The sequence below is a fragment of the Sturnus vulgaris genome, chromosome 3 (genome assembly GCF_052056855.1).
Source record: "Sturnus vulgaris isolate bStuVul1 chromosome 3, bStuVul1.hap1, whole genome shotgun sequence".
NCBI lineage: Eukaryota > Metazoa > Chordata > Aves > Passeriformes > Sturnidae > Sturnus > Sturnus vulgaris.
The window spans coordinates 94,636,523-94,663,632 of NC_142245.1; the positions used below are offsets into that span (position 1 = coordinate 94,636,523).

Here is a 27,110-nt window from a genome sequence, read left to right on the forward strand (position 1 = left end):
AACGGTTTCACTCCTTCTTTATTCAGGTCAGCTTCACAGGAAGAAAACATTCTGTTTACATGGAGCAAATACAGCAAAATGTTGAAACAGTAAGCTGAACTCCACAGTATTAGCCAATATTCCCAAAGTCCTTTACTGATGAAAACCCTCGAACTTATTTCCAATACCTAATGGGTTGAATCACCTTTCTCTCCCTCCCAACCCCCACTTTTCTCTTTGGAGAAAACTGAAGCTTTAACAGCTTTTCCCCAGGAATAAATGGAATTTTATGGCAGAACCAGAAATGAAACTAGGTCTTCTTGATGTCTCTACTTTCTAATGCAAGAGCAGCAGGAACTAATCATTCATTGCCCATAGAATTATCCTTTTATTTTTTAAACTATAGGCAAGCATATGTAAGAGTAAAAAAAACATTAACAGGGAACCGTTTCCCAGGTAATCTGCATCTCTGATTTCCTCTTGCTAAGAATGCTTCACTCCAGCCCTTTTTGCTCCCATGTTCTCTCCCCACCTGCTGCCATCTGCCAGAGCACAGCAGTGCAGAATCTCTGTGCAGCACCGTGGAAGATGAACTGCTGCAGTCACTCACTTGGCTCCTTTGCCTTTTTAGTGCCCCCAGAGAACAGGGAAAACTCAAAGAAAGTGAACCTATTGCCTGAATCCCCTCACATTTAAACTGTGCATGAGGAAGCCCTGGGTCTGATGAGGGGACCTACACTCCAGCTGTTTCAAATACAGTAGCAACATCAAGGATAGCCACTGCAAATACTGATTTTTTTATTGCCCCTTTTACAAGTTCTTTTTACCACATGTAAGCTGAGCTTTTTTCTTGGCTTTTGGGACTGAAGGGCAACCTTGTAATATGAGTAAGAAGAAGCCTGGAAGTGTGCTTTCCCCAGAGACCTACAAAGGAGTAAGAACCGAGCCGCTGTGCCTCTCTTGTTTTTGGGAGAGGGAATATACAGCTTTGCTCCTGTCTGCAGGCACTGAGCCAGGCAGTTTGGTCAGGAAAGCAGTGGGAGCCAGAAGAAACTCTATTCCCCATGGCCTTCCAGTTGTTGCTTACAAGTGATTATGAGGAGACTTCCTATTCTTGCCTGAAGGCACAATGCCCCTAGCTAGACTGGGATAAAAACGTGTTACAGGTATATGTAGTGACAGGTACTCTAACACACACCTGTACACCAAGAACCTGCTCGAAAATCTGATGTAGCAATGACAGCAGGTATCATGTGTTAAATGACAGGCCGGGCTCCTTCCCATTAGTGTTCCAGCCAGCTGAGTACAAGCCAGCACGGGCTTTTTATGGACCACGCTTGTCAAACATTCCATGTGCACTACCATCGTACTTTTATACTCCAACTATGGCAAAGGCAAACCAGACTTGGACACAGAATCTACTTTTAAATAACACTGGATTAATTGAAGAAGTACTTAAGAAGGAGATACAAAGGAAGCTGATGATTAATTAAGAGGGTTCTTTCAATTTTTCTTTCAGTATTTTGAAATACTTCATTTGCTTTAGAATAGGGAGATGCAGAGTACTGCACTTCCAAGGTGTGTTACTGAATCACACAATCAGAATCAGCATTTGCTTCAGTAGATACACTAGAGCAGAGAACGTCAGTAAGAACGTAAAGGAAAGAGGTTCATCTTCTCTTCATTAGCCCATGGAAGTTCCTGCACCATGCTGCTCCCAACCCAGGAACCCTCTCATGGATCTGCATGATTTTCCTAATAGTTTAAAATAGATTTTTAAGAAGACTCTCTGCCTGTCTAGGACTTCATTATGATCTAGAAACAGACTGCCAGTAAGGGAAAAAATGTTATTTTCTTTATTTGCATTCCCTAAAGTTGTTTTTAATTTCAGGTTTTATTTCTCTAGTTCTAATAAAGATTCTGGTTTTCTTTAATTAGAGAAATATGGGAGAGACAAATGATCCATCATTGCAGATGATAGATCTGCTTACCTGTGCAGAATAGGTAAAAATTCCTACACATTTTCTGCTGCCAAACTCTGCAATGATTTTTCATATCTGCAAAGAAATGCCAACCAGCAGGTCAGGGAACAGAATGGGATGAGACATGGAGATGGGGATCATGAGACACAGGAAAAAAGAACCACCTTCATCTGTAATGCACTAACAAGTTGTCAGTAAATTAGTCCCTGATCACTGAGATCACGGAGACTGGTTCCTAAATGGTGTGGGAATTAACTTTATTTTGCCACAGTTTGTGCTCTTTATTCCTCAAAGACCCCTAGCTGGTTAATACTTTAATCCCGTAGTAACTTTTTCCTGTAGCTGCAGTTCTGTGGTGACTAAAAGCTCAGGTAAGCTTAACAAAAGATGACGAATTCTTGCCTTAAGTCTGCATTATAACTAATTTAATTGCTCAAAACTTTCTCTATTTCCTTAGAAAGTGAACAGCTCATGGTTCCATTTGGCCAAACAGCAGATAGATTAAGTCTTCCACACCTCATCTGAAAATTTAGGCTTGTATTAAGGGGAAACATTATCAAGCTATGGAAGGAAAGTTTTTTCCAAATTCACAGACTCCCTATTGAAATAAATGTTTGAGTAGAGAAATACATACAACCTCTAAAGGGAAAAAGAAAAGACTATGAGAGAGGTAAAAAAAGGAGAAGACTGTATAAGAAAGACAAAGGAAAAAAAAAAACAGGCAAAAAAATAGATTAAAAAAGGATAAAAAGTCATCACCTTCAAGACTCTCCATGAGTAAGCTGCTCAGCAGGGAATATGAGAACCGGCACTGCCAGCACAGGGAGAGAGCACAGCAGCGAAGGGCATGGCACAAGACAGCCAGGGGTGTATTATTTCCTCTCTCCTTCCCAAGGACTCCGCATCAGGACAGCTGCCATTCAGAGGTTGCTCATTCAGCTCCTTCTTGTCACTGCTCACTGTGCAGGTGTCCCTGCTGGCAGGCACAGTCGTGCTCCCCTCCCTCTGCCTGAGCTTGCTCACCAGCAGCTGCTTCCGTTGGGATTTATGAGACACAGATCCTCTTCACACTCATTTTAAGAAGAAGCCTGCAGGTACTGCCACATTTATTGCTTCCTGACCTACTCTTAGCCACATGCTGTTATTTAGCCTAGGACCTCCTTCTTCTCTTGACAGCTGCCTAGACAATGCAATCCTGAAACAAGAGTGGTGTTTGTTTCTAGACATAGACCCAGCACTAATAGCTGCTAATTCAAGTTTTCTTTGTCCCCACCCATGATAGATAGGTACATCTGTCCATAGCCTGTAAAAACGTGTTTGATGACACTGTTGTTCACTTGGTAATTACTCAGTATGACATGGAAGTTTACAGCTCTATGTGACTTCCCTGTTTGCACAGTCTAGCAACTGAAGATTTGTCTTTCCAGCAAGACTTCTGTGCCTTCAGGGAAATACACTTCAATATCATCTGCCTGCAGATCCTTTTATATGGAAACTTACTGTGAATTTTGAAAACATGGACATAAGTGATGCATTATACCTGGAAATGGGATTTTGTGTGCCCAAACTGAGAGCTCTTTGAAATCCAAATCTTTTGTGGTACAGCTGTTTTGTTTAGCATTTCAGAACTGGAAAATTAATCATGGCAGAGGTTACTGGACCCAGACACATAATTTACCAGATTACACCTGACGTTTGAGCCTGGGGCCTAAGCATCCTGAGAGATATAAGTGCAAAATGTTCAGTGAATCAAGCAGGAGTATATACTTGAGATAAAACTTCATTGTCACAAAACTTCCCAATGTGTAGTTCACAACACAGAGAAAAATTAGAGTTAAAAAATTTATACTCTAGTGAAGGAAAAAAAACACAAAATACATGCACATGACTGATTGCTTGAATCTTATTCAATCAGAGCTTTTTGTTTTCCAAAGGAGGTCCCCAGTGATTCTATAACAGACTCAAAGCTCTGAGGCTGAATGGAAAAAGAAATTCTGGTAATCTAAGATGTTTGGCTGAGCTATTCCAGATTTGCCCTGGTTTAACCTCCAGCAGAATTTAGCCCTTCTTAAGAAAATGTAAGAAAGCTTGCATGTTGCAGCAGATAAGGAAATAACAGAAATTACAGCAAGTCCAACCCCACGTAGTCTATGAATACTGGAGTTCTCAAACAGGTCATATGATCTCATGTCAAGCAAAATATCTGATGAGAAAACAAGTAGGAGACAAAGTAGGGAATTTAAATCGTGTTTGATTCTGCTTTTACTTACGCTGCTGTAAATCTACTCCAGCCAAAAATCTGACATGTGTGACATAATACAGGAGAGTATCCTGGAAAAACCTACACATAACTTCAATAAATGAGTAATACACTTTAAGATACTGACAACAAAAAAGAAAAAAAAAAGGAAATAAAAGCAACTGGAGTATATGTTAATCTGCACTTGGAAAAATGCTTTCACTGAAGAATATTTCAAGTTCCAAACACCCAGGGCACTGTGAAATTAAAATATACCTTTTTTGCTTAGCCTTAGAAACATTTCCTAAATATTTACCTGTGTGATAATTTGTATAATTTTGTCGTTGCTTTATAAGAAAAAAATATAATACCATTTACTGATTGGATATACAACAAAGAAAAAACAACAATTACCCAGAAATCCCTAAAGGGGAGCATAAGCTTTTTTTAAAGTATTTATTTCATTACAACATAAACTGGGAGTACATAAAAAGCTTTACCTATATATGCTTCAAAAATGAAACTATTAATACATCAATTACACATATAATTCACCTGAACTGTGAACATTGTCTAAAGAATTTGCATTAGTTAATCTGTTGAAAGTGGCAGCATTGTCATTGTTATTTCATGATTTCACAAATTTGTCCAGGGTTTATCTACTAAGACTTAAAAGCAAAGGCAAAGACTCCTGCAACAGGTAGCTCATTAAACACTCTGGTGGTCTGAGAAGCATTTCAGGTGCAAAATAGTAAGACTAGCAATATATATATAATTGGTAAAAACCTAGCCTGCTTAAGAAATATTTGAAAAAAACTGGCCCTATATTCATCACTGTCTCAAGTACCAACTGTGGTTTCTCTTCCCTATTTATTCCAGCTGAATATACAATAGGTACTTTTGACTCTGAATTCATCTTTTCCTTCCCATCCCTTACTCCCATTTCTTTCCTTTGAGTAATTCATGAAAGTTAGTCTCCAAAATTGCCTACTGTCAGCCAGCCAGCAGCTCAGCCCCACACAGCCACTCACTCACTCCTCCCAGTGATCTGGGGGAGAGAATCAGAAGGGGGGGAAGTGAGAAAACTCAGGGGTTGAAATAAAGACAGTTTAATAACCAAAGAAAAAGCTGCATGTGCAAGCAAAGCAGAACAAAGAATTCATACACTGCTTCCCATGGGCAGGCAGGTGTTCAGCCATCCCCAGGAATGCAGTGCTCCAACACACATAGAGATGACTTAGGAAGACAAACATCATCACTCCAAACGTCCTCCCTTCCTTCTTCTTCCCCCAAATTTATATGTTGAGCAGACAAATGGTCTGCAATATCCCTGCGGTCAGTTGGGGTCAGCTGTCCCAGTTGTGTCCCCTCCAAAGCCCTTGTGCACCACCAGCCTCCTCCCTGGGGGGGGGGTGGGGTGAGGAGCAGAAAAGGCTTTGCCTCTGTGTGAGCACTGCTCAACAACAATGAAGACATCTCTATTATCAGCGCTGTTTTCAGCACAAATCCAAAACACAGCCCCATACCATCTTCTGTGAAGAAAATTAACTCCATCCCAGCCAAAATCAGCACTCCCGCTGATTCCTAATATCAGTGGGCTCATTCCAGCAGCTCTCAGGATACAGTAGGCCAAAACAAATGAAAAGTGCGTGATTACATATTCTGAACGCAGAATTTTACTGAGCTTTTGTGTCAATCTCTGCTTTTAGTAGCAATAATACAAAGTCACAATAGTTCCAGTAACCTAATGCAAGTAAGTGCATGGAACTATTACAAACTTGTACTACATTACCTCAGAGTAGGAGTTGAGGCAGCAAATAACTGCCTATGCAAAAAACATACTTTGCTACAATAGTATTCACTCATATTATTGGCAATAGCCAAACAGAGCTGTTAAACCACAGCCAATCTGGTGTGCAAAATAACAGCCGAAAAAAGAGATATCAATAAAATGCTTTTTAGTATAGCTGCTCAACAATACTACCGTTTTCCCTTCTTGTGTTTTCTTAAGTTTCCCAGGAGCAATACTACTAGGAAAAAATAAAAAAGCCCAAAGATAGGATTCTGTCTAGATTTGGATTCATTCAGAAAACACTACAAATCAATCCAGACACACAAGCACCACTGTTAAGCTTTGTGATAATGAAGGTTAACACATCTATGGAGCAATCAGTGGAATATATGATATAAATCAGGAAAAGCAATAGCCACTCATGAATAGTGGTAACTGCGATACAGCACTCTGAGAGCCAATCAAACAGCACAGGAGAGGTACGGCTTTCATGTGAGAAATTTATTCCTTTATCACTTTAAATTTTACCAGGTATTTATTTACAAAGAAACTTTCTGTGGACAGCATTTACATCAGCGACTGCACATTTTTAGTCATTACTAGGGTATGACTAACATCCTCCCCATGTTGCTTAACAGTGCCAGTTTTGATCAAACAGGGTTATTCTTTTGCCAATTATTTTTTTGACTTAGTTTCAAGCATAAACAGAATTTGTACACATGCTTTTGCAGCAATTAAGATTTCTATTTTATGGAACCAATTAATAGATAGAAATAGTAAAGTTTCATCTGTTAATAGTACTTCTTTATTGAAATCAGGATTTAGTTTTAGATTCAATGAAGGCTTTAGGCATTTCATTGTTAGGTACTGCAATGCCTCTTTACTAAGGTGTCACCCCTGAGAAGAATCCAAATCACCTGTTTGGCTGCCCAGTACAGTGCACAGAGTAGCTCACCTTAGACTGGTAACCAAAAACACAGAGCCTGTCTGCAAAAGCTTTCCAGAGAAAACTTGCCTGATTGTAGCCACTTGTACTAAATCTATGCTGAATTACCCATCCAAGAGGTGGGGCCTGGAATCTACTCAGAACTCAATGTAGAGAACCCTATGTGTGCTTTCAGAGGATTACATGAAGCTCTCCTAAGAAAGAGCTGCAGGAGGTGGTTCCAATGTACTTCCCCTGAACAGCCATCGAGATTTCAGAACATGCGTGCACACACACACAAAGTGCAAGGCCCCAGTTCAATCCTTACTCAGCTTAGGGGAATTCAAGCCCAAATTCTCTACCAGACAACCTTGAGATTAGAAGTAGTCTAGGGGAGGAAAAAATTACTCCCTAAAAAATTAGGGCAACTATCTCTTGCATGTCCCATTAAAATGGGAGGAGGGTAAGAGTCAGGGGGAAGAAAGACAGCAGGGCAGACTGTGTCTCTCCAGCTAGTCTCAAATCACTAAGTGAGGATGACTACCTTGATTTGTGAGACTTTTAGCCAATTAACATACAATACAAAACACATAAATATTTAGAGATCACGGACTATCTCCAACAGTTCCTTTAGTCCATTGACAACCAGAGGGTGGTAGATGTGGACTGAATGCTTGCAGGCGAAGAAAGCACGCACAGATCTCCGTGTTCCTATGCAAATATGGTAGACTTCAGGCTACTCTAGATAAAATGGCTGTTTTAAAAGCAAAACATATGCAAACAGAGCTTGAGGGTGGCCTGGTCCTTTGGTTTGTACCTATATTAAACCCCATTACATCAGCGGTTTCTGGATATCCCACTCGGTAAGTAAGTGTGGAACTGCTCTGAGCAGTTCTAAATGGGCGGAGGGGAACTGCTCAGCAGCTCCACAAGTCAAAGAGACAATTGTTGCTAGGTTTATGTAAAGCTGTAGGGTTCTGGAATGACAATTTCAGTCTTTAAATGCCTGAAGACTATCTACAATCTGGTTTTAGTACCCAAGAAAACAACTCTCAGCAAACCTGCCTCAGGCCTACCAGGGAGGAAACAGAGGCCACAGAGTAGGAAATCTGGCTAGAAACATGCCTTTGCTGTTAATCATCAGGCTGTGACTGTGTATAAAGGAAACAGGTTTGATAGACAGCTACTAATGAAGCCCAGACTCTCCCCAGTGACACTGTGTAAACAGTGAAAGCAGGTAAGCATTTGATTCAACTTTTTTAAAAAATAAGAGCTAGCAAAAACACAAACCACTGCAGGTCTGTTGAACACTTAACTGTAGAACTTACTTCTAAATGTATTTCTTCATAGTGTACAGCAATAAATACTGGAAGAAAGGATATGGTTCATTCTATGCCAAAAGTTTGTGGATTATTGTCACATCTTAAATCATGGAAACTTCCCAAAACTCATTTAGAAGTATTTTCACGCATTAGCAGAATGAAAGTGCTTAATTAACAGGAATGCAAAACCTGGCTTGGTATCTCACTATGCTGTAGTATAAGAACTATACCACGTAAGTCTTTGAACTATGAGATTGCATTGTATTGCAAGATAAAACAGATGTTTCCTTGTGTGTGTTCCTGGTGATGCTACTATTTCAAAATCTGGCCAAGCACTTACATCTCTAGTCTAAGTATGCACCTAAGCATTGCACTACACAGCTTGAAATAATTCCTACAGTTAACATAAAAATTATGCTGAAAGCAAACATGTAATTTTTTCTTTCCTGCTCAAGCTACAACGCTGTAATTTAATTTAGAGTCAATATTTCCGAGGATTCTCGTCTGAGAATTAAATCAAATATTCTGTGAAGGATGTTAAATTCCACTGCACCAACCTGTACTGAGGCTAAGATAAATGTCACACTCCGCAGACCTACAGCTCCTGCCTGGCTGATGCTTTAATTAGCTCACTAGGGAACAGGCTCACTTGGCTAAGAACTTCTAGGACTGGACCACTGTTTTCTATAAATGACTAACCAGATTAGCTGCATTAATACCCTGTGCAACAATGAGAAGAGAAAAAAGAAACCCAAACATTAAAGTGAAGGAAAGAATTATCTATGAAGTTCACTATTCTCTTTTGTACAGATGGTGCCTCTTAGGACAGAGCCTGCTGCCTTCCTTTGGAACTAGCAATTATGTGTAAGAATGCTAAAGACCTGTTTAACAAAAACATCTTAATAAAACATGAAAAGATCTGCTTTTCTTGATGCAAGGTCCCTATGTTTTTCTAAAATATGAATCTATACTAAAGCTTTGAGTATAAACAATTTTCTTCCACAGTCCATGCGAGTCCATGCTGAATATACAGCAATGTACCAGCAAAAACACAGGTTTTTTTTTAAAACGTTTTTCAGTGATTTACCATAAAGCTGAAACATTTGTCTTGCCTATTGATTTTTTTTACTATAAAATGTATAAAATAAATGCATGTGCCCTTTTCAATATAGTCTGTCTGTGTAGACATTTTACGTTTTCCAGTTCTGAGTAACATGACAAAAAGCGTGCTCCAACTTTCCACAGGCAGAAAGAAATTTTGTATGGTTTTTGGATGCTGCCCCACACACAGCACTCCTGGGCAGTTTAGAATCACAATGACAGTGTACGCCATCAGCACGTACTGCAATTAACAAGGACTTATTGATTACAGCAATCATTAGCTGAAAATAAATAAAGCAGTTTCTCAATCAAAAGACAGGGAAGTAACATCATGCTAGTGCATTATAAAATCAACATGTGTAGCACATTCCTATTTTCCATGTCCCCTTTTGATGGTCTTGAAATTAAGTGGGGAAAGCCTTTTGCCACAGGTTGGTTTAGGTTAACCTTCCTTGACCTGCAGTTAACTAAAGAGCATATGAAGTACAAAGCTTTTCCCCAGCTCTAGTGGCATACATGGTCATGACAATTGGTTGCAGTCTGAACAGCTTCAGTTCAATTTTAATTTAACATCTCTGATCAAAAAAAGTAATAAAACAGTATCTTTTCATACAGAAACCATTGCCTTTTTCAAATAAAGAACATATCAACAGTTCATATCTAGCATAAAATGCCATATTTTAAAAAGGTAACTTGACTTTTTTTTTTCTTTTTCTTTGCATTCCAAGTGAAACATGTGGCACACATTTGTGTTACTTAAAACATTAAGTTTGGTATCTGTTAAATCATCTGTGGTTGAAATTCCTGGGACTAACACAGTGCCACAGTTTCCTTAAACCATCTATTGCACCAGAAATGAAAGGCTGTGATGGAGATGTTCTTCCTATACCTCTTAAACACAGGAAATAGTTGGTTTAACATGAAAACAAATGCAGCTAAACTATGTTGCCAGCAATGTTTATCCCTCAGTATCATCCCAGAGGGGAAAAAAACACAAAATGACAGAAAAGGCCCCAGCCCAGATTGCAACTACGTGTAAACACACAACCAACACTAACGTCCCATTATGACACTGTTGTCGAGAATATTTTAGAAATCCAGGTGTAAAAACGTTTTTCTCAGATTGGGGATTGGCACAAATGTAATCCAGAGATTATCCTTTATAGCAGCTTTTACTTTAGTGTGCTTGGCTTTTCACACAAAGCACAGCAAACATGAGAAGGTATAACTGAGTTAAAACCAGCTCAACATCTTGAGAGCAGAGAGGAGGAAAGGGGAAGTCCCTTTTCTCTGCAAACACAACAGAGAGGGCCCCCTCTGTAGATGGGAGTTTGTGGATCTGCAACCCAACTCCCATCTCAGGAAGCCAGAGCCAGGCTGGCCACCTTACAGTGGGAGGGAGCCCTCCTGGTCCCCTGCTTTGTCCAGCCTCTCAGGCAGGGTAAGCACGAAAGGTAGGAGGACACCCTTGACATCCAAGGGAGCTTTAAGAAGCTCGCTGTCAAAGGTGCCCTTGAGCCCACCATCTGCTTCCACCTCGCCGTCCTGGGCTAGGCTGAAGCGAAGGGTGCCGGTCCGGTTGACGCAGTAGATGGTGTTGCCCAAGGGGGCACAGCGGAAGGGCTGGATGGGGCCACCGCTGGGCCGCAGGCTGGCACACTGGCTCCAGCACTTGGCCACTGTGTTGTACCGGAAAACTTCAACACCACCGCTCGTCCCGCCGCCTGGGCCCTGCTCCCCACCACGGCCACTGCTCACATCAAAGCGGTAGATGAAGCTCTTGAAGGCCACCATGTCAGCAGAGCGCCGGCGGCTGCTGTTGTAAGGGCACTCCTGCCACTCGTCACGCTTGGGGTCATATTTGAGCAGGCGGTAGAAGAGGGAGCCTCCTGACACATAGATCTCCCCGTTGCAAGTAGTGGCCTCGTGAGCGACAGCGAAGGCTCCCTTGGGCAGAGGTGCCACGGGGCTCCAGCGGTCGGCCCGCGGGTCATACCTTTCCACAGTGAAGAGACACTCGCCCCCCACAGCATAGAGGTAACCATCCAGGGCCAGCAGCTTGAGCTGCGAGCGGGGCTGAGCCAGCGGCCGCACCTGGCTCCAGGTGTCAGTCAGGGGGTTGTAGCAGAAGACCTTGTCGGAAAGGCGAGCCCTGGGTTCGCTGCCCGCCGGCCCTGTCACAATGCCCCCTGCTAGGAAGAGGTAGTTGTGGAGGACACACATGGCACAGCCCTTGGCATTGGCCTCCTCGGGCAGGCGCGTCAGCACCCTCCACTCGCCGCTGGCCTCCTGGTAGCAGTGAATGAGGGAGCCACTCTCCTCCAGCGACACCACGGAGGAGGGACTCTGTGGCCGACTGCTCTCGCGGCTCTGTGGCCGGCTGCCACCACCCGGCCGCTCGAAGGCGTCGCTGACCTCGGCCACCAGCAAGCAGGGCCGGCCAGCATCCATGCGCTGCTGCAGGATGAGGTCCCGCTCAGCGCCGCTGAGGCGCCCGTAAACGCTGGGCTCCCGCAGCACCTCCAGGTAATGGTCGCTCATGAAGCGATAGGCAGCCTCCCGCAGCTCCGCCAGCCGCTGCTTCTTGGCCAGGCAGAGGAGCTGGTAGCAGTTGCCGAGGCAGAGCTGGGCGCGCATGGCCTCGGCGGCACAGTGCAGGGCACAGGGCATCTGGAGGACGCGGGCGCCGCTCACCACCTCAGCCAGGTTGTCGTGCCGAACCTCGCCCATGCGGGCCGTGTACACGTAGTCGATGAGCAGCCGCAGCGCCCCGTAGCTCACCCCCTTCACCCGCAGGACGTCCCGTGAGGCGCGGGCACGAAAATAGTCACTCTTGGCCGCCAGCACCGACTTGTGCACCCGAATGCGGCGGCCCGACACCTCGATCACCAGGTCGGGCTCCTCCGGCGGCCGGTCCCGCGGCCCCACCACCTCCTCATCCTCCTCCTCCGGCGGGCAGGCGGCGTTGTTGATCTCCCACTGGCTCTGCACCACCCGGCCACCGGCCGCGGGCGGCTGCGGCTCGGCAGCGGCGGCGCTGAAGCAGAGGGAGGAGCTGAAGCCGCAGGGGGCGGCCGGCGTGGGCGGCGGCGGCGGCGGGGGAGCGCCGTTCGCGGCCCCGCTCTCCTCCTCCTCCGGGGAGCCGCTGCCCTCCATGGAGCCGCGCTACCTGCGCCGGCGCCGCGCCTGGTCCGTGCGGAGCGCTGCCGGCCGCCGCGGCGCGGCCATCACCTGCGGGACAGACCCAACAATACTCAGCATCCGCGCCTTCCTCCGCTCCCCTGCCGCTGCTTTCCCCCCCGCCTCTCAGGATCAGTACTCGGGGCCGCCGCTCTCGCAGGCGGGGCTGTCTCTGGTTTCCGGGGCTAAACCGCCGCTTCTCCTTTCCCTGGGAGATCCACCCCTCCCGCGGCTAACTGGGCTAGCTCAGCCCCCCAAAACCTGAGCTCTTTTGGTGGGACGGGGGATGGCCCCGATGAGTACCTCAACAGCCTGAAAAGCAATTCTGGTTTTCCTGTTGCTCTGCAGAAATTTTAAGCAGTCTAGAGGTACTGCAATCCTTTTCATGACAACCGATCCCTACACCGTGCTGGTGATGAGCAAAAATCTCCTTTAACGGCAGATACTTAGGAGTAGTATCACAATCCATTCACCTTGTGAAACTGTTTCCGTGGAAGGCTGAGGCTGCAGTCTATTCTGAAAGGCAATTCCTCACTAGACAAGTTTGCCTTTGCATGACCTTCGGGAAGTTTTCTTCATATCAGTGCTCTCTCATATGCATTCCCCCTGTTTAAAACAAAGTGTAAGAAGATGATTATTTTTCAACATATAGTCTCTGTTTAGTCAGAAGTTTGGGAATTTTAAAGTTATGTCTCCTTTAATAATATACCTAGAGTATCTTAAAGACACCGTAAGTATGCTAATAATCCTAAGAAACACATGAACGTATTTTTTCTGTACTTGGGACAAGAGCAATCTCACATTTGTGTAGCAGCATATGTAGCTGTAAAGCATTAGTAAGGTGTTAATCAGACTTCATAAAGATTGCTTCATGTCTTCATTCAAAGATTTACACCTTCTGTTAATAAAAAGTAGAAGCAAGGGAAAAAAATCACGATAGACAATTAGAACATAAAGTCTCCTGTGGGAAAAGGCAGAAGGGCATATGCTATAAGTAGGTTAGCCCCTGTCGGCACAATCACCACCCAGTTGTACCTTCATTTCACAAATATAGTTTTTAGAATTTAATGAAGTGCCATTTCTTTGCCTCATGTTTGTTTATGAATTTCCCAGACTTGGAACCAAGCATCAAAACTTGGTTTAAGTTTTGATGAGTGACGCATAAAAACTGTCTAAATGTACTTAATATAATTTAATAAGTATCTGCAGCCCTGTTTCTATTTTTAAGGAGGTTATTAATTTCCATTAAAATACCCTTTGTCAGTTTTTTCACAGTCCTCAAGGAACACTCATTTCTATGTAAAATATGAATTGTGGCTTCCTTTTAGCAGACATGATTAATTTACCCTGTTAAATTAGCATAACTTTTTAATTTTTTTTTTTACTGAAAGCATAATTGGTAAGTGACATTGTCTGGAAACCCCTGACACAGACAGGAAATCTAGAAGTCCATACTTGCAATGCAAACTTCACTTAAATGATAATATCAGTCTTCTCTCATGGCTTTTTATTTTGTCCACTTGCCTGGTAAAGAGCTTTTAGACTCAATCAATGCTAAGGTTTGATTTCTGGGTACTGGAGACTTTCAGACCATAACAACCGCATTTTTAAAACTTACTAAAATGAGCAGATTTCACCAACTTTGTATTCCTCATCTGAGTGTTTAAAAATCTGGTACTTAAGAACTTTCTATGACTGTATGAACTTTGGCTAACTTTCCTGCTATCCAAACCTAAACTCTGTAGGTCAAGCTCTACTGAGTTTTCTGTGGTTTTAACTAGACAAGAAGAAATGCAATGATCTGTGTGCACGCTCAGTGTGTCTACAGAAGATGTGCTGACTCATTACTAACTTAAAGTGGGCAGCATTCCTGTTAATGTGATTCTGTTTTTCATGGAGTCTTAACAGTACACAGAGCAACTACTGTAACTGACAATATTCTGGCCATTCCGGACACGCCTCACTTCTGACACCACTTCTCCTAACTTCTACTTTTGTACCCCCCTACAAGAAGGATTGAGTAGCTTCATATCCTTTCATACTCTTGGTCTATGGATTGATTTTTAAGTGAAACTATAAAGGAAGAATGAAAGAGAATGCTACCAAAAATTAGAAGTATGGGTGGTTAAATGTGAGAAGTCGAAAACAGTAACTCTAATACCAGTAATATCTCTCTATGGTGAAATGTATTTCTTGCATTATGTCCCAAAGGAAAATCACCATTTAGAATATTCAAAGTAGTTAAAACAATAACCAGAAAAACTTCTATTTTCAACTTTCTCAACTAATGGAAAAAAAAAGCATGAGATCCTCCTCAAGCACAGTAATCATATCTTTTCCCTTATTCAAATATCTGCTTGATTTAAAAGTTTGATTTGACACATTTGCAATGTTATTGAGAAAGAAGCTTGTAACAAACACCTGTGTTAACCCACTACAATTCCCCTGAGGAATCACAAGGAGAAGGAAGGACTGATGGTATTGCTTGCTAATAGCAAACAGCAGAATTCTGAAGTAGATGATCCTCTGGTATATCCAAAGCTAATTACCAAGCATATGCTGAATTTCATGCTGAGCATGAGAAAAACTGAAATCAAAGTACCACATGCAACTAAGGCAACAAGAACTATATGGGTAAGCTGAAGACTTAGAAAAGCTGAAAGAGGGTTTGGAGGATTTTGTCAATGACAGCAATGACCATGACAGCAGTGACCACTCCAGCAAACTCAGCACCTCTGTCTTGCTGAAAACAAAATACAAGAATTACACAAAGATGAAGCTGAATAAACAATTCAGAGAAGTTGTGGAACTTTTCCATTATTGAGCAACATGACTGATCTGAGTTAAAAGGTCATGGATTTAGTATGGAACAGGAAGATGCTGAAAGGGTCTGATTGAGATACGAAATTGAAATCCTTCTCTGTTCTTTTCTTATCTATAGTGATCAGAGAGTTGTACCACTGTTCTGGCAACACAGAATATTCAAAAAGTACAGAATTGCAGAAGATACTTGATAGCTGTGATGATTCAAAAGAATCTGACCACCCAATGATCTAATTTGGCTTAAAATAAACTTGGTTTTAACATTTTTTCAAAATTCACAAACAGGATAGGTACTGGAAAAGGAAGCAAGCTGTTGAGACTACATAGTACCTGTGGACTGAGGTAACCTTTTATACTGGGGACTTTTAAGTCAGAAACTGAATTGCTTGGTCTGAATGTTTTCATTATCATGGGTTTGGTCTAGGGATGATGTAATGTTAATGGACAGAGGAGCTGCCAACAAACATGAACTGTATTTACAGACTTGGCAATGACACACAATATCCTGAATGTGCGGCCCCAACCTCAAATGTTGTGAGACACTGCTCAAGTAACAGCACAGATAACAAGGCACAGTTTTTCTAACAGAGAAACTGTAATGAAGAGCTGCAGGTAATGTTCCCCCTGGCATTGCATTCATTTGGCAGTCCTTCTGATAAAATCCAATTAAACGCTTGTATTGAATTGTTCTCTCCTCATTTTTTTTGTGCAGTGCCAATAGCCTTTGATCCAAACCACCTCCTCCAGCAAGACCCACTTTCTCCAGGGAATATGTGCATGTGGGAGGAACTGGGTTACTTCTCTCCAGTTCACAAATGAAACGGCTCTGACTCAGCCTCATGGTAAATAAAAGCAGTGCTTTCCCTACCATAAGCAACTCTAATTTACATAAGCAGGCTATCCTCCCCAGGAGACTTACCAGTTCAGAAATCACAAAATGCTATTCTACTCCACCTTAGCCCAGAAATAATGCTTTTATAAAAATTTGCACTGCCAAATTTTTACTTCAGTCGAGAAGTCCCTTAGGATAGGGGTGACTTCTGATTGAGATGATTAAGGCGTCAAAGAGGTGGGATCATCAAAAGAGAAAAAATATCCCTTATATTTATTTTAAAAAGTCAATAATGACTTAAAAGTAGAACTGGCCAGCATGAAGTGTAGGCAGAGTCCAGTGTAGAGTAGTTTGCATACTTATAAAAATAGTCTGTAACACTCCTGGTCACTGAGTAGATCTGTGAAATTTGGAGGAAAAAAATATTCTCTTTGTAGATGGGGAAAACATCTGGAGCATAAAGTGCTCTGAAAGGGCCTGCACTGCTTGGATCCTATTACAGATTTGAACTCTAAATCTTAACCACTTGATTAACCTCCTGTTTGTAAGAAAAAAAGTACAGTTGTCTTTCAACGTGCCACCTCAAGAAAAACAGCAGGAAGAATAATTATTTTTCTCTCCCTCTTTTAATGTTAGGTATGATACAATTCTAGTGTCTTGCCGTGACTGCTGGATATATGGCTTTTATAGTATTGCCTTCACACTCAAGTATGGATGCAAATTTTGACCTCTCAAGGTGCTGTAATTTTCTGACAATATGTAATAGAGGTATGAATTGTCTTTAATCTCTACAGCATTTTCATACAACCACAAAGAAAAAGAAACATTTAAGAATTGCAGCTTATGACTACAGACCACACAAGAAACATGTGGACAGCAGTTCCTCATCAGAAGAAAAGGCTGTGTGTGTCTGGATAGGGAGGAAGAGAGAGGAAATAAATCATAATAAAAATATTATCAAAAGCCTGATTAAATCGATATTATAGCTAACAAATCTAAACTAAAAATATACAAGTTCTAAACAGTCATCATGACCAGAGAAAAGGTTTCCTAACAGTGATATCCATAGAGACAAACATTCTCTAAAAAGGAAACTATCTTTTTGAGTTCCTTCCAGTTTAGACTCTTCAGAAATAGTTAGGGAGGAGTAGTGTCTCTCAGGGATTCTCACAGAAAAAAGGAAATAACACTCCTAAAAAAGCAGAATCTAACAAAGATTAGGTTCAAGTTCTCTCCAATATCCCTTAGAATAAAGAAAGTCTAACAAAAAAAAAACCCACTCAGAAACAAGTTTGGAGTGATTACAGTACCTTTAGGAAAAACGCCAGGGCTCACGTGGTGTCTTTATCATTAATGCACTACAGGTCCAGAGATAAGTATGGCATGGCAGCACCATACTGTATGCAACAAAACATTTTATGCAGAATTGCTGCTAATTCTACACATGGGCTCACAGCTACACTTCTAGATATGAGAGTATGTGGTCATGCCTGTGATAAATTGAAGTTTGGTTGCTTTCATCATATCTGGGCACAGCTACATTACATTAAATTGACACAGTACCAACCATATCAGCATGGTGCTACAGCTGAAAGGATGAATGCAGTCCTTGAATGTGTGTACTGGGAAATATGGAGTACCCATAGGGAAAATGTTACCCTTCAGCATTAGTAGGTTTGCAATGGAACAGGGTGGTTGAATGGATGGAAGCATGCATGTTCAAAGCTTTACATTTTGGAAGTAGCATTTAAAAACCTGTGAAGACAGAGAAGAGTACCAAGTTATTAGACAGAGAAGAGTACCAAGTTATTTCAGAGACACAAAAAATCCCCACTTTAGTGAGAGATTCAGAAGAGCACTTTGCAACCAGACAAAGGCTTACTCTGTCTCTATGCTGCACACAAGCTTCCAAACAAAAAGGTGGTACCTAGCCTAGGCATCCTCTAACAGCCACATGGCTTTGGAGAAAAGGTGGCTTGTGCTAGTAGCCTGGAGAACTAGTACAGCAAGCCTTAGTCAGCCTGAGAAATGCAGAGCTGACACTTCTTCAGGGCTTGGTATGTTTGCTCTGTGACTTGATGACTGTGCACAAGTGAAAGCACATGAAAATTCTGCATGCTGAAGGCTTTCTTAGGCTGGTGGAGAAACCCTAAGCAAACCAAGTGTAAGTGTAAACAAAGCAAAATATTTATGCTACTGAAGGGGAGAAAAAAAGACTGCTGGAGCATATTGTGCTTAATTAAAGTTTACCATAACTGATGGGGAGAATGAAGGATGGGCTCAAGAAATTCTATAGAATAAAACCCAAAATGTGCATTCAGCTTAGAAGGATCCTGAGTGAGAAAACTGTCAGGGTATTAGTATTCAAAGACAAAGAAATATGCCATGGACATGAAGTATGCTATGGAGATATACACATTTTTATCCTGCCATATACTTCTGTCAATATTGGATTATGGTTCATGTAGGAGACAGGATGCTGGTCCGGATGGACATTTCATCTGACATGGGAAGATCCTTATTCTGATGTGATGAAAGGGATCTTGAGTATGTGCCTGGCTGGAAGGCACTTGGGAAGCAAGGGTAAATAAAATTTGACAGAAGCAGACTAGTTGATCTAGAAATCCTTTCTGACCTTAAATTCTGAAAATTGCCACACACCAGGAGCACTGACTTGAAGCAAAGCATCAGCCTGTGATGATTAAAAGCCTCATTTAAGCATTAGTGTGTAATGTACTGTAATGTGGTAATGTTGACTGCAGAAATGCTTTTCAGTATTAAACTGTATTGTCAACAAATTGAAAACATATTCAAAGTCTCTATGAACACTTTGGCAATGTTGGTACTAACAAAGAAGGAGGAGAATATCCACTGAGAAGCCAAGTCAAGCAAACCAGCAAATTAGTTTAGACAGATTTTTGAAAATCAAAGTAGAGTCAGGCTTGGTTTTGCATTCCAGAACAACACTTGGTCTCCATAAATGTACTGCACTCTTCCAACACACCTGCTCTGTATTGCATTTAATACAGAAGATGGTGCAACATTTTTGGAGGAAATTAAATTCCTGTTTTAAGATAAAACTGGATTTTGCTTTTTATGTCTTTATGGAAAGGACATACAGATTGAAGAGCCCAAAGCACCAGAAATCTGCCAAAATTTATCACCATTGTGCTTGAGAAAGACTGAATGTGAAAGGTAACAACAGACTTCATAGGGAAACAAACAGTCCCATTTTTCTGAGACTTATACCTAGAAAAAGAAAGTGAAGGAAAAACTTCTAGAGGAGGCAAAAATGAAAATACTTTTTTTTTTCCAGACAAACTAGATCTGGTACTTAAGGAAGAAAAAGCCCCACTTTTAGAAACAGAACAGTTTCACTGATTTATTGAATAATTAAGTGAGTGATGCTAAGAAAGGCAGAGGTCCTTTAGATACATGGTGAATAGCACCCTTCTCATTTTTGGAGATCATATATGGTTTCTGTGACCAGATACTTCTTCAAACTTAAGGTTTACGGTCATCCCAGCTGCAACTAAAAATTACATTACAAGTAGTTAGATTTCAAGAAAAATTCTAGGTTCCTGCAGACATTGTCTCTGGACTTTGGACTAGATTCAAAATGGAGAGACCCGCCACAGTGCTAAACATGGCAAAGGCTGACTGAGGGCAGGTTTATCTGGCAGCTGGCAATGCAGCAAAGATGTAAGACCTAAGACAGCCAGATCAGATAGCAGAGCAAAAAAACCTCCAGCATGACAGCCCTAATCTGAAAGAAGAAAAGGAATCAGCATGCACAGACTTTTCTCTGCCAGGGCAGAAATGCTACTGGTACACTTTGCTGTTGGTCCTATAACTGTGATCTACTGGGTGACTCACAGCAGTTTGACTTCTTTTATTTCATGAAGTCAGGCCAAGATGGATACACATAGGGCCATATTTCCACACAGAATTGATCCATGGGTGGGATGCACCTCCCAGTTCTCGAGAGACCAATGCTGTGTGTCTGAGCTGCACAGCACTGCTGATCCATCTGTAACCAGCTCCTGGAATGGAATCTGGAACATACACACAGGTTCTGCACACATATGCATGGGTGGGTATAATTAGATGCCAACTGACTTGGGTGCCCAGAAATCAGTGCATGAGAGGGCCACCAAGGGCTAGCCAGTAGAAAAATACCTAAGACCATGGTGATGAAGTGCTAAGCTTATGCAATCAGGGGACTTTAGTTCTTGCTTTGGGTGCCTCAGACCAGAATCCTCTGCAAAATAAATCTAAATTTCTTTAAAAGATAGCAGTACTCACTCTTGCTGCTACTTGCCCTTCTGTACAATAATTAGAGCTCTGACCAAGCCCCATGGGAAACCTGTCACAACCCCTTCCTTTGCCAGACAAGACTAAAACCCCCAAATATCAACCAAGTGCCCAAATCATCAAGTCTAAGAAAGAAGGACTATTTTCCTTCACACTAAAGCAGTATTATTTTTCAGAGAAACAATAAAAAATGTTTTTGAACTGAGGAAGAAGAATCCTGGGTTCTGCTCCCTGCCAAAAGCGAAGCTTCTGTACTTCTTCCCATTGCCTTGAGTGGGTCAGAGCTCAGCTATATCGCCTGGAGATCTAAACCATTCTGGCTTGTGCTAAGACTGAAAAACATTTCCGCTGATCTCAAAGCATGCTGCGGTTATAGGTACTGTGGTGGCAAGCCTTTACTATCAGGAATACCTGTAGGCTGTCAGCCCTACAGTTAGATTTCACCAAACAATAGGAATGCAGCAATGATGCAACTGAGGCTTAACAAAGTATGAAATGACTTTATGTAATCGTTGGAACTAAAGAAGGAAAGAAGAGATAATTTAGTGTAATGCATGCTGTTTACATTAGTAGAAGCTAACGCTGACCATTCTGAGACGGAAATAAAATATGTTTCTATTAAAATACTCTTATTTTCATGGCCTGACACTTTTTGCCTTGGATGCATAGCATTTTTTACTATAATGTGAATTTCATATGCTGAATCTGAGTGTTCAGGCAAAGGTTTTCTGGCACTGATTTCTCTGACTAAGCTCAACTTTTACATCAAGAATTTACAGCAGGCAATTCAGTATCTCTCACTATAATGTTTTTTTTTCCATTGAACAAGGCAGACGGATGTCTAAATTTAAGGGACAGAAAAGATTGCTTGGTTATCTAATCTTATTCCTGCAAGAAAAGGCCAAAGAATTTTACTCCTTTACCAAGCCAGTAACTTCTGGATGAAAGAGGTCAAAATGTTGTTCTGCTCAGATCATTCATCTCATGTCTATTCGGTTTCTCTGTTTTGGCCAATGGCCTTGATGGAAAAGCAGGTGTCAAATAGATCATCCTGAATACCTTGAAGAAATGTACATGCTGCTTTTCACTTTGGAATTCTCTTTCCCCAAAATGATCCTTGCTCTTTCTGAAGAGACATACAGACATACAGACTGGCAACACAATTATGAAGGGTGATGATGATCACAGGACTATCCCATTGGCTTTTGGACTTTTTGACACAGAGTAGAAGTAAAGACTGTAGCATGCCTGACTAATCCGTGATTAAAATTTGTCATTTTCAAGTGCTGCAGAAAAAAAGATTGTTAATGCATGCAGTTAAATATGCAGCATGTTCAACAGTCACAGTGCTATCCTTGCATTTATTAGTTTGCAATCTGGACAGAGCTATACAGGCAGGACCCCAAGTAAGAAATAAGATTTTTACATCAGAAGGCAAGACAGAGAGATGTTTGGTTTTGTGGTTATGATTTGGGAGGTGTGAGAAGAAGGTTAGATTCAGGGGTCTTGGTTTGTGGTTCTGACCATTTAGAGATTTGTTTCAGTCAAACATCTAAACTTTGGTCGCTTCTGACTGGAAAGATTTTAGATACAAATCAACAACATCTCATCAAAGCAGATACTGAGGCTTTTCAGTCACTGTCATGTGAAAAACTGCCTGATTTTGGAGGTACAATCCAAGTATTTATTTCCCATAAACCTGCAAAATATCTTGGCAGAAATACTGTCCCGGTATTGGACTAACAGATTCTTCCAACTCTCTTGCCTGTCTCAAAGGCCTTCTATCACAGAGAATGAGTGATACAGACCTCATCCTGAACAACAAGAAGCAGCAGCAGTGAATTTTATCAAATGAATGTGCATGAACAGTCTTTGCTCTCATTTTCCTATATCAAAACTTAAAACTTCTTGGGACACATGGCACTGACAAACTCCAAAGCTCACACTACAAGACACTCAAATGACATTTACTGTTTCTGCATCTACTGTGGAAACTAAACTTCCAAACTTAGTTATCAATTGTTATTGAAGATGTTTGTGTAGTGCCCACTTCCATGGCTTTGAAGAGAACAAGGCCTGTACTAGAAGCCTGCAACTAGAAACTGCCACCTAAGTTTCACAGAGAATTTTGATAAAGCCAGAGTCTGGCATCACTCTAAATCCCAACCCCACTGTAGTCAATGAAAATTCCCATTAACTTCATGAGCATATGGATTTCTTACACTGTTGTACTGGGTTTGTATGGCAAGGTTTTGGCAGTGGGAGGGCTGCAGGGGTGGCTTCTGTGAGAAGCTGCCAAAAGCTTCCCCATGTCTGATAGAGCCAGTGCCAGCCAGCTCCAGGACAAACCTTCCACTGGCCAAGGCAGAGCCCATCAGTGGTAGTACCTCTGGTATGACAGAGTTAAGAAGAGGAAAAAGTTATTGTGCAGGAGCAAACTGCAGCCAGAGAAGACAGGAGTGAGAATATGTGAAAAAAAGCAGCTCTGCAGGCCCCAAGGTCAGTGCAGGAGAGGGGGGAGGTGCACCATGCACTGGACCAGATTCCCCTGCAGTCTGTGGTGCAGCCCATGGTGAGACAGCTGCGCCCCTGCAGCCCATGGAGATTAATGGGCAGAGATCCACCTGCAACCTGTGGAGGATCCCACACTGCAACAAATGGATGCTGTGGATGCCATGACCCTGTGGGAAGCCCACATTGGAGCAGATTTGCTGGCAGGACTTGTGACCCCACAGAGGACCCATGCTGGAGGAGCCTGTTCCTGCAGGACTGCACCCAATGGGAAGGACTCATGCTGAAAGCACTTTCTGAAGAACAGCAGTCCATGGGAAGGACTTATGCTTGAGAATTTTGTGGAGAACCTTCTCCTGTAGGAGAGATCCCTTGCTGGAGCAGGGGAAGATTGCGAGGAAGAAGAAGCAACAGAGACAATGTGTGATGAACTGACCACAATGCCCTGTCCCCCTGGGGGAGGGGGAAAGGTAAAGAATTGAAGTCTAAAGTTGAGCCCGGGAAAAAGAGAAGTATGGTGGGAAAATGTTTTTAAGATTTTGATTTCTCATTATCCAACTCTGTTTTGCTGGCAACAGTAACTGGTGAGTGATAGCTCACTGTGCTTATCTTGACCCATGAGTCTTACATTTTATTTTCTCTCCCCTGTCCAGCTGAGGAGAGGAGTAATAGAGCAGCTTTAGTTGGCATGTGGCATCCAGCCAGGGTTAATCCACCATAACCGTACAGACAGATGTAAACGGTAGCTTTTGTTGAACCAAAGCAATGCAGGGAGTTGCAGTAAAAGGAAAGATGAAAGAAAGCTACAGGATAAGAGAAAAACTCTTCCATGAACAGATTTGTCTTTGACTGACGGAATCAGAACATTTGTTGTTCACTTGCTACTCCCACAGCAAAGGGTTGGCTTTTAGTTCTTACTGTCTAACACCTAAAATATGAGTTGCAGAAATAATAGTTCATTTCCAGAGTTTAGGGCCTGTTTTTTCAATCTACCTACAAGAAAGGGGGAAGAGAAAAAATCAGAACTGCTTCCAAGAAGAAAAAAACCAAACTACTGTATAGCTTTGACAGGTTGATAGTTTGAAATGAAGAAGTCCAGGAGCCTTCCAGAAGTTAGAGATCCAAAGCTGAGATGCAAAACTTACCTAGCTCTTTAAGTACTCCTGGAGGAGTCAGTGTCCAGAAAAACAACAAAGAGCTTGTGCTAATCTACAAATGTATAAATGTAAAATAACTTCAATTACTGCAAATCATGTTGTGACAGACAACATAACAGCACGGAAGCTGCTTGACCAACATATGTTGATTTGTATAGAAAGATTGTGGTTTCTGGCATGCTTCCAAGTGAGTTAAAAAAAGGCTGTCAACCTGTCTGTTTCAGCCAGAGGCACAGCAATGGCAGCTTGTGAAACATCACACCTGAAAAGCATTTATGTGACACATCTTTCTTCTCCCCCGACACATGGTGCAAAATCTGTAGAACCACTGGATTTATTCTACTGCTTGTTTTGCATTAAATAAACCAACTTAATAATGAATTCCTGCCATCCTCGCTGATGAGGTATAAAAAAGAAACTGGAAAGTACCAAATGTGTAGCGCAGAACAAAAAAACCCAGCCAGCTCTTTTTTGCATTAACACTCAATCCCCCATATACAATACTGACCCAGTCTTGTAATCCTTCCGAAGCCAAAACAGCCAGTTAGCATCCAAGGAGCATTTTAGGATGAAGAAAAGGGTGCAGCATGGCCAACAAATTGGTCCTGATCCTGCAGAGAGTTACACACAGATTTAAGCACTCTGTTCACAGGACTACCCCCACTTGTAACGCCAACATCTGCAGTGTAAACTGAGTGCTTGCTTAATTAACTACAGGAGGAAGGCAAAATCTCTGTCCATTCACTGTGTTGTCACATGGTGAAGAATTCTGGCACAGGGAATCGGGCAGGAATGTATGGCCCATGCTAGGGAAAGAGCAAGGTCCCTTCCTTCTCAATGACAGCTCAGTCACACATCAGGTTAAACTGGCTGTCAAATCCTGAACTGCTATAAAGTAATTCTTCTTCCATGAAAGGAACTAATCATGCCTGCTCGCTGACAAAACAACACTGAGAGCAAACATGAAGCAGAAACAATAGATGGTGACAATTTCACTAAAAAATAAAACACCAGGAGTAAAAATGTCATGTCCTGAGAAGGCTAATGAGATAAAATATAATGAAAATGAGCTCATTTTTAAAATGGGTATTTTCAAGGGTGTAAAGTGGTATAAAATTACTTCTCTGCTTCTGTTCAGAGGCAAGAAACAGGCTCCCAACTGCAATGCTGTATAATGTCAGTAGGGATAAACAGAAAAATCCCTAAAAAATCCACGAAGGATCCCACCAAGAAAAAGAAAAGTATATAAAAAAAGTTTAATTCTACCTTAAAAGAAATTGCAGGATTTCCTTTCATGTTTTATTATACCCTTCTTTAGCAGTCAGCTGCCCCTAATATCCTCTTGCAATAGGATACTACAGGATGCTGAAACCCCTGGTAAGTAGGATCTGGATGCAGTCCTCTCACCACATCGTCATCTCTATGGTAACCTAGGCCAGCCCTAAATACTATAATCCTGCTTTACCATAGTAAAGCCAGTTAATGACTTTCATTGAATGTTCCTACCATATAATGGTGCTCTAATATTTATTGACATTTCAAGTCTGTCCACCTCTTTGGACTATTTGTTATACTGAAAAGTGATGCAAACACAGCATTTGTACAAGAAAGGCAGCTACTACAGATTTCAGCCTTTTGATATTATCAAGGTGCAGTCCTGCAAAGTCCAGCTTCTAAGTGGCACCACTGACTTCAGTGGCACCACTGCCAGGAGTAAGTCCTGCAGAGCACAGAGGAGCTAGGGCAGCCACGGGACCAGTCCTTGGCTCTTGGCAGGTTCTCATCAGACACTGCCATCAGCAGTGGATGACCTGAGCATCTCAATGGCATGCACTGGATGTCCTAATTAAAGAGTGAATAAATGCTGTGTGATGGGCTCTCGTTAGAGAAGAACACAGAACAAGTAGGATGGGGTAAGCAGTTAAACAAGGGAGGAAATATTGCTTTGTCAATACTAGTGACAATTTAATTATTATTTTCTGCAAACATTCCACTTATTTCCTTTTTGGGAGACAGATGGTTAAGTCCCTGAAAAACAGAGAAGCCCTTTTGATTCTCAGATCATACAGAAGGATTGTTCTATTTTATTGCTATTCTAATTTTTATTGCCCTACTTTTTTTTCCTAGCTTTTTGCTCCAGTTTTCTATTGTTTAGTTTAATTGCTACGGAAAAGCTTTACAGAATATTATTATTTTTAAAGGTTTTTATTTTATTCTTGATGGGTGAGAAAAGTTGGCTGTCGGATTTAATACTATCATTTTCTGTGCTACGTGTAAGTTTGGGTTCAGGAGTCTGCTTTTTGTTGCTTTAAAGCATCAGACATAAAAACCTACCTACTGAAATTCAGTACAAGTTTTTTTAGAAGCATCTCCCACCCTGCAAAATCCTACTCGTGTATGTTCACCCAGGGCTTGCATGTGATTTTAGCAGGATGCGGTAGCACGCCATGAAGAATTTATAGCGGGAAGCAATCTCCTGCTGTTACACATCCCTAAACGTTAGTGTAAGGAGTAACTTCGATTTTGAATAGGTCAGCAGGATTAAAAAGAAAATAAAATACGCAGGTTTCAGAGTTGGCTCCTCTGCGACATACGGAGAAGGGATATGGGGATATGCCCGGCCTCCCTGCTGCCCAGGGGAGGTGGATTAAGGCGGCCAGAGGAAAGAGAAAAGGGAACGATTAAACCTGACAGCGCTCCAGCAACCCCTCTCACACACGCGGCTACCGCGGCTCCACGTCGCGGTCCTTACCGCGGATATCGGCGGATAAAGACCGGCACAGCCCTCCCCGGCCCTCCGCGGCCCCGGCCCCGCTGCTCCCCGCTCACCTTTCGGCGGCCGCCGAGCCCCGCGCCGCTCCGGGGCAGCTCCCGCAGCGCAGCAGCGGCCCCGGCGCCTCGCCCAGGCAGCGGCAGCGGGCGGGGGAGGCCGGGAAGGCGGGCGGGAGCGGCG

At 42.2% G+C, this 27,110-nt stretch overlaps 1 protein-coding gene across 1 annotated transcript; it reads right to left on the minus strand.

Annotated features, from left to right (window-relative positions):
• On the minus strand, positions 1-27,050 carry KBTBD11 (kelch repeat and BTB domain containing 11). Its single transcript, XM_088162300.1, has 4 exons — positions 26,987-27,050; positions 24,666-24,768; positions 12,994-13,126; positions 1-12,571 (listed from the first exon to the last, which is right to left on the minus strand). The coding sequence occupies exon 4, from the start codon at positions 12,494-12,496 to the stop codon at positions 10,727-10,729; it is 1,770 nt and encodes a 589-aa protein (XP_088018426.1). The 5' UTR covers positions 12,497-12,571; positions 12,994-13,126; positions 24,666-24,768; positions 26,987-27,050; the 3' UTR covers positions 1-10,726.
• Positions 27,051-27,110: the final 60 nt, after the last annotated feature.

Bases quoted from the DNA above. Each gene is read 5' to 3' on its own strand.
- KBTBD11 (XM_088162300.1), bottom strand. From the start codon at position 12,496: ATGGAGGGCAGCGGCTCCCCGGAGGAGGAGGAGAGCGGGGCCGCGAAC.